Source organism: Heliangelus exortis, chromosome 30 (genome assembly GCF_036169615.1).
Source record: "Heliangelus exortis chromosome 30, bHelExo1.hap1, whole genome shotgun sequence".
NCBI classification, from domain to species: Eukaryota; Metazoa; Chordata; class Aves; order Apodiformes; family Trochilidae; genus Heliangelus; species Heliangelus exortis.
This window is the reverse complement of record NC_092451.1, coordinates 1,613,765-1,628,409: the sequence shown is the minus strand read 5'-3', so window position 1 is coordinate 1,628,409 and position 14,645 is coordinate 1,613,765. Positions and strand designations below refer to the sequence as shown.

Genomic DNA, 14,645 nt, shown 5'->3' with positions numbered 1-14,645 from the left:
GAAATCTCACTGAGATTTCAGTGAGGGAGCTAAACCCAAACCCTCCTGAAAGATTTTAGTAGGCCAGGGAAACACTGGAACACAAGACAGAGAAGGCATTCTTTAATATTGGGTAAGATTATAACCTACGTCACGTGTAAAGCCATAAATAGCACACTTTGTCTGCAGAATATAATATAAAATATTTAAAACCATTGTTGCAGGCACTGTTGATGCATGTTATGGGGTGGTTTATGTCTTGATTAATGCAGCTGAGTATATGAATTCCATCTTTTATTTTCTTGTCAGCTGGATTTCTTCTGCAGCTAATTGGAAGCCAGAGAACTATGCCTATGGGAAAGCCAGCAGCTATTGCAGCCTGCCTCCACCAGAATTTATCTTCTGGAAGTGTAACAAGGCCATTTTTAAAAGATGCAAATAAAAGGAGAAGGGACAGAGGAGGAGAGTCCAAAGAGCCATGAGACAGTCCAGGTTGTTAACTAGCATAAGATGAGAGAAAGAAGGTGGCACTATTCAAAATCCACACCTTGGCTCATTAGTGACAGCTGTGACACACTACTGAAACTTCATACTGGCAACTGTTCTATATTTGGCAAAGTGTGATGCAGGCTAGGAGCAATTCACAGGCTATAAGAAATTGATTCTTTTTTTATTCTCTTGTGTATTAAAAGTACAGGTCTACAATAGCATGGTGGTATTCCTTCCCTGTTCCTCCCTTTCAGGGGAGATGAACAATGTTCGGTGCTTCCTCCCACAGTAAGTAAGTGACTACTGCTTTTACTTGACACTTGCATTTCATTTTCCCATCAATGTCTAACCCAGGAAACTGACTCCTGAGCCTCCCCTCTGAATGCCAGGTGGAAAACACTGCTTCAGATATTTCATAAGTGTGCAAAGAAGGTGCATTTGTTTATAAATATAAGGATTTGCTACTTATTTACCAAACAAGTCTACAGCTTACCCAAACTCCTGCAGCATTAGATTGATTCTCTCTAGCCCTACAATACTAATAAGAGAGGACAACAAAGGAGGAGACAAGGCAGAAATAATTCATTTCACTTTCCTAAAGTTCAGTCTAAACCATCTATGATCCCTATTTATTACGAGAAAGACAAATCATACAGGATAATCAAGAGCTGTAGGCTACCCACTGCCTACAAAGTAACGAGTAAGTGCAAAGCCTTACTCATTGGCTGAGCTCATCAACCAGAAACAACATGTCAGATCAGAGCAAGATTTGCTGAGTTTTAGGTTACAGGGGGTAATATGCTAAGAGCACACTAAATGAGATTTCACTTAAATGCAGTTTTTGATATTCTTGTAAGCAGACTGTGTATTCTCACATTAGCATCTCATTTACCACTTCAAACATGAAAAGTAGACACAAAATTAGGGATAATACTGATTATAAACTCGGTTTCTTATTGTAGCAAACAATTTAACTTACATTCTCACAAGGAACAGCACGTGAGAATGAACACAAATAGGACAACTGAGTTGTGAACTTATTGACACATTTTACACAAAGGGAATCGTGTCAAATATGCTTGGAAAATGTAGTCTGATGACTTCTAGAGAGGCTACAGAGAAGAATGAAACAATGAAGCATGCTTCTGATTTGTACTGCATCCCAGATTTTCAAACCATTTGGAGAGCTTTTTAAATAGCCAGGAAGAGGTTTTTTCCTACAACTGTCCACAATGCTAGGTGATTTAAAATAAACAAATGTGAGAAGAACAGTTTGGACTTAAAAACAAGTTCTGTGTTTGCTCCTAGGTTACTTGATTTAAATAAATTTTATTTTCTCATCCTCATTCCCTATCCAACTGCTGTCTCTTTTCAAATTGAGATCCAACTTAATCCAACAGACAAGGAAGAAGAAAAAACAGCACAGTAACATGCTTGTGTGGCAAAGGAATTTTTTTCTCTCTTTCTTCTTCCTCCAACAGAACTGCAGATAAGAATAATCAACTGTGGAAAGATGTGAATAGTTCAATGGATATAAGAGGTACTGGCAATAAATTAGAATATTGCAGCCTTCTTTATGGGCTTCAGACATTGCTTCACAGCTGATACCATACATGAATTTTAAGCAGCCTGCTGGGTCAGGCTAGCTCTTGAGAAGCACTACAAGCCATTACCATGCATCATCATCAGCTAGGTCATAATAGCAAGCCTTCACCACAAAGAAATACGGCTTACTTACACAACACTGGAGTCCAAACCAGAACAAGCATCACTAAGTTACTCTAGCAACAGTGGAGTTTTTTGCTCTCCCAAATTTTAAGAGATATCTTAAAAGATACCTTGTGTAAGATACCTCTTACACAAGTACCTGTCCAAAGATCAGCCCCATCTAAAGCCACCAGAAGCCAACTCAGAGCAGAGGGTCCCCATTTTTTTAAATCAAAGCTTATTCCTACATGTTTCATTTGGGGCTGAGTCAAATCATTGCTCCCCTTTCTGCTGCATTTCTGTGTGACACGGCAAAAAGACTTGCAAGGCTGCAAACTGTAGTCCTATGTGTACAAGCCAGTGTTCTGGCTGGACACATGACATGTCAGTCTGTTACTGGCCAGGTAAAAAAAAAAATAAAAAATCTCAAGAACAACAACAAAAAAGCAAGAACATGCAGTTGCTTATTTCCAGATTTAATATGCACTGAAAAAATGAATCAATCACTCCCACACCTCCATAACAACTCTTGGATTAAGTTCCTTCCTGTCTACCCGGTGTGAAAACGAGCTTGATGCCCTATAAAGCATGTTATACATTTACTAAAGCATTTTCATTATAAACCTTCCAAAAGGTTTAAAAAAAACCCCAAACACAAAAACAAAAAAACACAAAATGAAACAAACTACTTTGTGTGAGCTGTTAGAATTTTGTGGATTATTATTGTGTATAGTTACAAAGAAAGCAAGGGTTAAAAACTATGAAAAAAAAAAAAAAAAGCAGGCAAATTCCTATTTCCCAGTAGTAGCTTTTTCTACTTTCTCATGTAAAGCTGCTCTGGAAGATCAGTGCGACAGGTCAGGGGTTACAGATTTACATGCAACTGCAGGCTGCATGACAGTGCAGCAGACACAGGACAGCTGAGTAGAATGGGACCACAGAGCAGTTATTTTTTTTTCTGTCCTGAGAGGTGTATTTTTTGTCCTTACTGGACTGAGAAGTAGCACTAGTTCTGTGATTTTTTTTATGTGGGCTGTAGCTTTGCTAACCACCACCACCATAGTGGGCAGCAGCTGGACTCTGAATTCACTCCAAAACATTTATTGTATCTTTTACACAAGGCAAATCTCAAGCAAACAGTCTACACAATGTGTTTTCAGACAAGTAATATGTGGTCAGCAGAAAGAATGCCCTTCACCTTTCACTTGCCACTACCCCTCCATTCAACCAGAAGATGCTGGAGAACATTGACAGAGTATTACAGTAACAGCACTTTCAAAAATTATAGAGGTAGAACAGCCAGTTTGCTGTGTTCCCCCCTTGCACTAAGACTGCTTCTGCCCTTTGAAAAAATATGAAATCTCTTGAGTGCTTTCATATCTTCAAGGGGTAAAAGTGCTGAGGAATACAGCTGTATTTCAAACACAAATGCACAAATCAGTTCATGACTTCTGAAGCTGTTCTGCTGGAAATGGTAAAACCAGCTAGAAATGTCAGTTACAATCAGACATCAAAGCAACACGTGTTGAGAGCTAAGAACTTCTGGTCATCATTTACAGTGTTTTAGAGGTCTACTCTCCTACAGTGGTATTCCACCGCTGCTAGAATTGTGAAGGGGTTGTGCTCTTATGTTTGCCACCTCTTCTGCATGCAACATGTTAATCAGAAAACCTCTAGTGATTTGGAACAGCGGACTACAGAAACACAGTAAATAACACTGGAAACTGAAAGTCCTTAAATTATTCACAGAATTGAAACAGTTTTTGATGTACACCGTGGTGTTTCGATAGCCATGTAATTCAGTCCGACATCACAAGCTCCAGCACTGCAATGCTAATTTGGGAGATGATTACAGCTGTAAGGGCTTGATGCAGTCTTCATTTACATCTATCTCTGCTCTGTCTTCTGAAAGGACTAAGGATCTGCTAAATCCTAAACTCAATGGAAGCATCAGTTCACCTACACGTAGCTCAGCTAACTTCCCTAATCAAACAGTAACAGTGCCTCACTACAAACTTCTTAATTTTCACATCCAACTTAGTGAAGTATCATGTACACTGCCAAATCTCAACAGATTTTTGGTGAAAAATTCAGAATTTAATGTGAGAGTGGGAATTTATTCACTGGGATATCTATCAGTATGGTCCTCCTTTTATTACAGCACTTCTAATCATTAAGCTTCAAGACATTTGTGAGGCCATTATTACAGTTACGTAAATCAAAAGCCATAGCCCAGGCTCTGTTCAAAAATGAGAATTTTCTCCACCTATCATGTATACTTTTCTACCTCCTCCACAGCATTAGGCTGGGGGGGTAGAAGATGCAAGTGTTCTCATTCTATTTCTTTAGGGCATCAAGTGAAATTTTATCTATTTTTAAAAAAAAAACATATCACTGCCCACTCCAAGACATAGACAGCTCTGACGAGTCTGAAGAATCCCAACCTTCGAGGCATTTTCCTTATACTAGGGCACATCAATGGGAATTTTGCTACTCTTTTCACTGAGTAGGAGGATACTCATCACAAGGGTAATCCTTATCTTTATTCTTGCTATTCCAACCCTTCACTAATTCCTCAGAAAGGAAGGAGAGGTTAGCATGTAATTTGTTAAATTACAGCTCTCACGCTTGAACTGTTAAGTTCAACTCGAAACAGAAAACACTGCACAATCTTTGTGAAGAATTAAAGATGTAAGAATGAGAGCTTGTGTTCAAGTGATAGAATCAAAGTTACCAAGCTCAACATAAGCCAGGCACCACATTACTAACTTAAATATTCAATCAAAATACAGCAGGAATATTTAAACTGTAGTCTAAATTAGATCTTTAACAATCTTCACAGAAATAGGCAAGTCAAGTAGCAAAGTTATCTTTGGAAAAAATCTATTAGCCGTAATGGAATGATAATCCTCTTAGATTCATTGATGCTGACAGATTAAATACTTTAAATTCATCTTTTATTTTGTTAGCTCATTTGACACAAAATAAGTCCTACATTTTTAATATTATAGTGGGAGTAGAAGGAGTTTTGCTGTTACTGTAGAAAATTCGGTATTAATGGAATGCCTCTGGGTATTCAGTAGAACTATAAACTCTGTTACCAGATGACAACTGGAAAGGACTAACTGGCTTCCACTTTCAACATACTACTACTATTTATTAGAAACTAGATTAATTTTACTGAATTGGAAAAACAAATAGAAAGCTATTTAAGAAAAGCCTGTAAGGTTGGACTGGTAACAAGAAAGAATGAATGAACATGTTTGCCCTATGCTAAAATGTGTTAAATAATTACGGAGTTTTTTATACTGCCAAACTTTTTCTTCTAGCACCAGGCTGGCGTTACCTCTAACCATGGCACAGCCTGGAATCTCCAAGCAATCTCTCCTCCTTCCTCCTTCAGGAAACCACTGAGCTTCAGCAACAGCAAACCACTTCACAGTAGTACATTTTATTCTCAGGTACAACTGCCAGACAGATTCAAACTTCCACATAGATTCATATAGACCTCACCCCATGTTATTCCATCTTAGCTTAAGATACAACAAGTTACCCTATTTTGGATCTACAGATTTAGCCCACTGATTCTATGAGGATTCTGTAATTTATAGTGGAAAATAAGAGTTTTTTGCACTGCTACATTTATCACTGAAATATTTGTCAGCTATTTTCACTCTTTTTATAAAAGGGAAATTACTGATCATTTGCGTATGAAACATACAAGGAGGCTCAAAATCTTAAAAATACATAATTATCCAGGAAAAATAAATGCCAGAATTAGACATCTATTTTGACTATTTTTAATTTTTTTTCAAAATTACTAAGTTACTAAGAGCTACATGATGTGAATAACAACATTCAGAACTTTATCTGGAAGCCTTCAGTTAGGACACAGTGCTAAAGATGAATGACATGCATTAAATACACACACTGCCTGGTGCCCTCCAGTGCATCCACGACAGACATTATTGATCTGGAATACACAACTTTGACAGGCAAAGTGTTACCCAACACCAGTACTTTTTTAATCCCAAACAGTCCATGTTCCCAACTGGCAAGTTAAGACACAAACCAAAAAATTCTACCTGAAAACTATCATTATCTATGCCAGCAGCAGCAAATACTTACAATATATAAGCAGCAGCAAATACCTCCTGAATTCGATGTTGAAATTAATATTTCAAAGGGTAATGGCTTACCACAGATCTTTAGTGGGTTTATATCTGGCCTACAACAGAGCTAACCTGAAACATCTGTCACCATAAAGGTCACAGACACAAATCAGCAAATCAGGTTTGTTTATATAAAAGGTTGAATCCAATTAATAGAGCAAATTTGTTTTTCAGTATTGCGATTTATTATTAGGAACAGTGTAAGTACAGAGGCAATACTGTGAATAACTGACCATAATTTATAAGAGATCTCCAAATTTAGAAGCAATTTTTCCTATTTTTGTTCCTATTGCTCCTTTAAAACAGGTATGGATATGAAGAAACAGCTCAGCTACGCTATTTCCATTCATTGATTACACTTGTGTATATACACATTCAGTAAGCTTTACCTACAGATTAATTATTCTCTTTTTTTATTACAGCATTTCAAGGTATTGAAGCATCCATTGGACACTGAAAAGAATATAAACCATTTGCAATTAAACACAAATCCTTACTGTACATAGGGCAAGAAAAGTTTACTCCAAAGAAGGAAACACAAAGTCACATTCTGCAAGGCTATAGGTCAGCTCTGGAGTTGGAACATGGAATGATTGGAATTTTGCAGTCCAGGCAGCAAATTGGGCTGTTGGATTCACAGACTGGATGCTCCAGCTTCATGCCATCTCTACCTTGCAAAGTCACCTGCCATGCCTGATAAAGGCAAAACCTCCATTATGGTTTTTTTTTCCTATATAACAGTAGGCCCATAAAGCACATATTTGGCATCTAAACTGAGCCACCCCACAGGCCACCTTCCCCTCAGATGGCAAGCCAGTGGCAGCCAGCATCAGTTGGTTGCAAAGTGGGTAATTAGCATTAGGACTTCCCATTTTGCATTGCTTTTCCATCGGAGCTGTCCAGATCCTGACTGCTCCCTTCAATTGCTTGCAATAGGTTTGTGGCTTTTAAAAGCTCTTCAGAACATTGGAATCTAGAAATTACAGCCATATTTTTTTCTCATTTCATGACACACTAGGAAGAGACTGCCAGTAGTCATTTCAAACACGTATAGTGATTTGTTGATTTTTTTTTTAGCAAAATATAGAAAGACTGGCATATCTGTATGCCAAAACTATATTTATGATGTGTGCATGTCAACACACACACACATATTCTTGCCTGAGAAACCATGGTAGTTTACCACTGCTCTACCTCCGAACAGAAGCAGCATTATACAAAGAACACCTTGTATAAGCCAATTAATTAGACACCACCTATTAATCCTTTTCAATAATCCAAAAGCAAGCTAATTGCCAAGTAAATTCAAATCATGCTAAGCTTCATAAAGGAAATATTTTTAACCTAGGTGGAACTAAATTAATTCAGTGCAACAGGACTTCTCTGAGGTCTGCAACTTTTTGAAATTCAAAAAAGAAAAAGGTAAAACCACACAAAAATACCTACAACAGTAGTCCAGACAATCCTCAGTAGGGAAAATCACATCTAACTGTAATTGTCCTCCAATATTACCTACACTGAAGTTCCTCTAGAGCATTTGGCACTAAACAGGATGGGGCAAGTAACTGGACTCTACTGACCAAGAGCTTGCAGCACCAATTTATTTTTTTAACAACACCTTTGAAAGGGGTATAAAAGGCCACAAAAGGGTGAGTGGGGAGGGAAAGATGGATTAAAACAACACTGACCACAAGTGTGCAGCTAAATGACAAGGTTCAGCTTACCTAGGTGGGTACATGGCCTTAGCATCTTCCAGTACCTATTGCAAAATGCTCCTGAATGTGGCTTACTGACCCCTGATGAAGTATGATGGAGCATACAAAATTTCATACCTACAAATACTCATACTCTAAGCTTAGACCATAGGATATCTGTTTTGATTTAGCCCCAGCCAGCAACTAAGGACCAGAGGATAAAGTTCTTTAAAAATATAAATAGAAAATGAAACATTTTTTTCTGTTTTATACTAATGAATCTGACCATCTGCTTCACTGCAACAGCATCTAAAAACAACTGAAGCAGCAGCCTCTGGTGTTAAAATTCTGCTTTTTTTTTTTTTCCCCCCTCAGGCTCCACCTTTCACCAGAAAGCAGGACTAAAAATACAGAAAAGATACATCAACTGAGAAATCTTTTGCACCATAAGTAATTTTCCATCTTAGCACATATCATACTACTTGTGTTTTCCTTCAGTAATTCACTGTGAAAATATCATCAGAGTAGCTTCTATTCTATACTGGTGAAAATTCATCTTGATACCACATCCTCTTACTGTATGAAGATGGAAATTTTCTTACATAGTATAGAAAGATAATTTTATGCCTCTACAGATCAAGCATCCTTCTTTACATCTGAAGAGGTAGCAACTACACATCTCTGGAGCACATACATGGGCACACATGTACAAAGGACAAGCCAAGAAATGACCCCCCCTGTAATATACTACCTAAAAGGGCAGAATTCTCCTATCTTTCCAAAAATGTAATATTCTTACAGAGAGGCATGCAGTAGAAAGAAAGTGCATGATAGAAGCTGTGCATACCTCACTTCCAGGACAGTATCACAGGCTTTTGTAGAGAATACAACAAAAACCTACTGCCATTCCTATCTGTAGCATTCCAGAAATTGATAGTATGCCCTCTGTGCAGAGCAGTAATACACTCAAGCATTATCAGAGCACAAATTAAAACAATCCCATGAGGATTAGTGTTCTATAACAGTCAAAACTAGAGTATATTCATGTCCAAAGACAGTCTTTTTACTTAATGGGAACAGTCAGATTTTCCCCACTCTTTCCCTGAATTATCCCACAAACTATGTTACAACAGATTGCAAAGACAGTAACAAATGCAGAAAAAGTTCAGGATTAAAAAGAAGCCCTAACAAAACTAGACAGTTACTTTTTAAAAAAAACGTGAACTACAAGTTCCAAAACATGATTGATAACTATGCACCAGTTTTCAAATGCTGCTCTTCAGAGCCCCCAGATTTCTGGTTATTTTAGAGAAATTATGCTCTTTCAAAACCTTATTTTCTCTACCTATGAAAAAAAAAGCAAAGCTATACCTCATGTAGCAAACCGAGCTTGTAGGGGGGTGAAGATTAGTGTTACTGTTTAGTAAACCCTAAGTAAACAATGTTTATTTTCCAAAAAGTTACAAAGTTACATAAACCATGTATAAACAGAGAAGCTGACATGGGACACTACACACTACAGCCTGTGAGAAAGGAAGGTTCAAAGCAGAGGACATGGCTTTCTGCTCTAATGAATGTTTCCTCCTAACAAAACAAAAATACATTAGGTGAATGGAGTGATTTAAAGTCATACCTGGACTCCTATAGCACTTGTGTTCTGCCTTAATTTTATTTATTCTTCTATCACTCATTAAGAGTATTTCAAGTCTACACCTAGCTGAGATATTAATAACATGCATACTTTAAGATCAAATAAATCAATATGCTGACATGGAGTGTTCTCAATAAGGGCTGGCATATCAAAGATTTCAAATAATAAATTATTTAACATACTTAAAAAATAATCAAATAGCGCTACTCTCAACAGGGTATCAGAACAGAGAGAGAGAACTTGGGAGCATCTAATAATGCAACAGAAATCTCCTTGGATGTAGAAAACAAGATACCTAAAAAACCTCCCTACTCTGTTAATGCAGTGAAAACGCTGAAGCAGAGGTGGCCACAGCAAACCAACAACATTCCTCAAATAAAGTGATAGCTCTTACACAGCTCTGAGATGAGAATGATAACAATGAAGCACTTGGCAAACATGGGCAGGGCTCTCAGATACATAAATTAAATTCTAGCCCATTTATAATGAAATAAATAGAGGTTCATCTAATTTGTACACAGACATTATTAAAAGTATGACAAAAGGTACAATCAGGACACGACTTGCATACCAGTCCTGTCTTCACTGGATTTAACTTCAGTATCAACAGTATTTGCTATTTTTACCTTTCTAAAACATGCCTTATTTCACCAAGAGCTCATCTGTCCAGAAGGTGGTTTGTCTTGTTGGTTCCTAGATGCAGAACAATACCCTAAATATGCAGCTCTCTGGACTATCACTATCTCTATAACACTATCAGTGTTACCATGTTAAAAAAACAATTTAAAAAACCTCAAAGTTTTCAGCCTAAAAGGAGGTATTTGCTTCAACACATTTCTATCCACAGACCCACCCTTATTCCATTGGGTGGCTTAGCAGAGCATTTTATCATCATAAAACCAGTGGCTGTATGCAGCGGCTACAGAGCTGTACAGTAAGTGCCATACTACTGAAAGAGGAAAATCCCTGAACAATGCTTATTTAGAAAAAATTGTACTGGCATCTATAAACACCATGTAACACAGAGCTTTAGGCTTTAATTCAAGACACAGAAGAACACTAATGTTCATGTTCTAGTGACATTTTAATTCAGACACGTAAAAAACAAAATTCATTTCAATGCATCAGTAAGATAATTAATATTAGTGACTCTGTTCTCATTTTCAGATTATCATGGAGCCTATGCAGTCTTTACTGTAACATAAAAGCCAAAAGCTATAGACATATTTTCATCCCCATAGATTTCAGATGCGATGCAAAGGGTACCTGCACATTTTCCAATTCAGAATAGAATCCTGGAAAACACTTTTGTTTCAGAGGCAGCTTTTAGACACGACATAAACTAAACTCCCATAGCTCAGTGCGTTATTAACCAAGGTTAACTGCTTAAGCCAAAGCTGCAACTAAAAACTATGCACAATCATAACTGAGAGACTACAGACACCAAACTGACAGAAAAATGTATTGTTCTGCCTCAGAATAACACCCAGAACCAATTCTGCTCCAGTCTAGAACCTGAAATGTCCTAAATGGTACATTTTAATTAAATAGTTGAAACTCATTCTTTATCAGCAACAGAAGAGTCTTTCTGCTAAGCAGGACCTGCAGTGTGACATTTCACTGATCCTGACTATATTTTACACAGTGCAGGAACTGCAAGAGTTCTACCAGATGTGTAAAACCAAAAGCACAACACGGCACAGATTTAAATATACATGCAGTCTTCTGATGTTTCTTGATGAAAGCATTAAAAAAAAAAAATGTTCTATTTTCATAATTTATTTCATTCTTCTGTGACGATTGTTTTTTTTCCCCGCCAGGAGAACTACCAAAAGGCCATATTTTGCCCAGCACACAAAAGCCTCTCAGATTTCCCTTCTAATGGACCAGTCATTGGAAACAAATGAGAGAACACTGCTGAGGAGATGACCAGTAAGGGTCTCACAGCAACTGTGGCAAGGTGCCACAACCCACCAGGTACCTGTGGATGGCTTTCTACACAGAGGCCAAACCCAATAATATATATACAAAAGAAAACAGAAGCACAGACATACAGACATGCAACAAGAGACCTCCACAGGGGGGCTGGCACCAAGACACTGGGGGGAATCTTTTGTGATTTATGTACTGTGATTGAGAGATGCTTCCATCCTGTAAAAATAAATCCTTCCTCCAAAAGGGTATCATAACACTGGATTCCCCTCCCTCAACTTCCCAGGCACTGTCAATACTTTGAGAGGTCCAGATACACCAGCCAAGGTGTTGAGGGTGCCAGGAGATGGGGAATTGTTGGCTTCCTTTGGCCGTTTACCCTGAAGAGACTATTTCACTCAAATGATTCACCAGGAAAAAATTAAATAAAAGAAGACTCTAATCATTTCAAATATCAAGTAACGGGACTGTCACTGCCACAAGTGGCCAGTGAACCTCCCAGACCCCACCACTCTGGGACAACCCATCACCGGGACTGCTGTCAGTATTTAACACCATCCAAAGGATCCACACACACCCTCCGCATTCCCCAGGACGCTTCCACACCTCGCCTGAAGCTCTCTCCAGCAGCCTGCTGGCAAATTCCTTCCACTCCAAGGACCCGAACTGCGGCGTACAACCACCCGCGGTGCCTACCCCAACCTCCCAGCTCCACCACTTTCTTTCAGCCCCAAGACTTTCCCCTCCTTACCCCGCGGTGGGGTTGGGGTCGGTGTCCGCTTCCCCCGCCTCAGCCCTGAGGTGCCTGAGGTAACTGAGGCGGGCGGCGCGCGGGGCTCCCTCACCTCGCGCCTCTAACGGCCTCCGCTGCGCGCGGAGAAACCGTTGGGACACGCGCACCCCTCCCACCCTCTGCCCCCCACACCCGTTCCCGCCGAAAAACTTGAGGGGAGGGAAAGGGAAAAAAGAAAATTAAAAAAAAAAAAAAGGGGGTGGGGGGGGGGGGAATCGTCCATGGTGCAGGGTTTGGGGTTGGTTTTTTTTTTTTTTGGAGTCACGGAGGATGCCGCTTACCTCGCAGCGCAGCCGTCCAGCTGCAGAGCAGCAGCAGCAGCTTCAGGCGCCAGGGGCGGCTGCTCCTCGGTGCAGCCCCTCTGCCCATCCCGTGTGCCCCCTGATCCCCCCCCGTTAACCCGCACTTCCCCGCGCAACTCCCGCGCCGCTCTCTTCCCCTCCGGAAATTCGAGGAGAAAAAGGGGGACGCAAATCTCTTCGCGGTCCCTCCGGAGAGTCGAGCTCAAACCAAAAAAAAAAAAAAAAAAAAAAAGTCTTTGTTTGCCTTTTTTTTTTTCCTTCCTTTCTCGTTCTCCCCCCTTCCAGTTGCGGGGGTAGCTGCGGGATGGGTGGGGGTTATCCCCGCTCCCGAGCAGGGGTTGCGGGCAGAGGGGGCTCCGCTCCCCCGCTCCGGCCGCCGCCGACTACCAAAGCAGCGGCGCGCGCCCGCATCCCTAATGAGCCGCCCCGCCCCCGCGGCCAATTAGGCGCGTGCTGGGCGGGCTCTGAGCCGTGCGGGGCAGGGCCCGGGGCGGGGATGGGGTGCGGGACTAGGGGGCGAGAATGGGGTGCAGGGGGTGCGGAGGGTACGAGAATGGGGTGCATGGGGTGCGGGAATAGGGTGCGGGGATGGGGTGCGGAGGGTGCGAGAATGGGGTGCGGGAACAGGGTGCGTGGGGTACGCGAATGGGGTGAAGAGACGGGGATAGGGTGCGGGGGCTACGAGAACGGGGTGCAGGGGGTGCGGAGACGGGGATAAGGTGCAGAGGGTACGAAAATGGGGTGCGGGAATAGGGTGCGGGGGGTACGAGAATGGGGTGCAGGGGGTGCGGGGATGGGGTGCGGGGGGTACGAGAATGGGGTGCAGAAGGTGCGGGAATAGGGTGCGGGGGGTACGAGAATGGGGTGCAGGGGGTGTGGGGATGGGGATGGGGTGCGGGTGCCCCGGGCAGCACCCGCAATCACACAGCTCCCCCCCAACCCCCTTCCCGTCAATGCTGTGGGTGCACAGCTCACCCCTCCCCTGTCCCGAGGTTCTGCCCTGGGCTGTTCCCCTGGTAAATTTATACATTCTGGGCACAAATCTCTCAAAAAAAACCCCAAAAACCTCAACCCAATAAAAAGTATTGCTGTTAGCAAGGGGATGAGGAAAACACCGCAAGAGCCGTCCGCCCCGCAGCCAAGGCAAAGCCGTTGTGTGCCGTATTTGTTAATATTGCACGGTTCCGTGAACAAAAATTCTTTTTCTTGCCAGGAGTGTCACTGTTTCACCCTCCCTTCCCCCATCTATCTGCACGTAAATATTGTTATCAGGCACTGGAGCAGCCGAGCAAATTAGAAGGACAAAAAATCACCGGGATGCTCGAGTGCAATGGCTGCTGCTCTGCTCTGAAGAGATTTGTTCCACGAGAAACTGGAAAACAAAAGCACCACCTGAAGAAAAGGTAAGTTGCTAAAAGAGCAACTTCCAGTGACAAAACCCCCCAGCTCTTCCCCAAACTCTGTCCTTACCTGCCCAAGGTGTCAGGAATTGGAGAGGTTTCCTTCCCCGAAAAAAGCCACAGAGAAACTCGGTGTGCCGGGGCCAAAATGGGATGCAAAACCTGCAGTAACAGAGCAGAAAAAGGCACAAAATGGGATTTGATACTAAAGAATTGCACTGTGAGATCCCCACCATACCCAGATGAAAACAAATGGATCAAGTTTGTATGTTTGGACTAAGAGAATTGTATGGCATATTGCTAGGCAAGGTATTACAATGCTGTAAAATACCCCTGAAATTTGTTTACCATTTCTCTTTTGTTTGGGAAACAAAGTGATTTTCACCAGTAGGATTACCAATATATGCTTCACAACAATGCCTGTCAACTGGTCCTCCTGCAGGCTCCCTTTGTACTGTTTTCAGGAGGAAACAAATAATTAAAGCAAAAGGAATTTGTAAACAGAATTTTAAGAGAAAAAAAAAAA

At 41.0% G+C, this 14,645-nt stretch overlaps 1 protein-coding gene across 5 annotated transcripts in view; it reads right to left on the bottom strand.

The window, feature by feature from the left end:
• UNC5D (unc-5 netrin receptor D) overlaps positions 1 to 13,134 on the bottom strand; it is a 106,227-nt gene extending 93,093 nt beyond the window's left edge. For 2 of the 5 annotated variants that reach the window (XM_071729226.1, XM_071729227.1), the window contains exon 1: positions 12,699 to 12,956. In XM_071729226.1, coding sequence (XP_071585327.1) covers positions 12,699 to 12,786 — 88 coding nt within the window. In that variant the 5' untranslated portion in view covers positions 12,787 to 12,956. Of the gene's footprint in view, positions 1 to 10,318; positions 10,387 to 12,698 lie in introns of those variants that run through there. The other 3 variants (XM_071729225.1, XM_071729224.1, XM_071729228.1) reach the window with 3 other exon arrangements.
• Between the last annotated feature and the right edge of the window lie 1,511 nt (positions 13,135 to 14,645).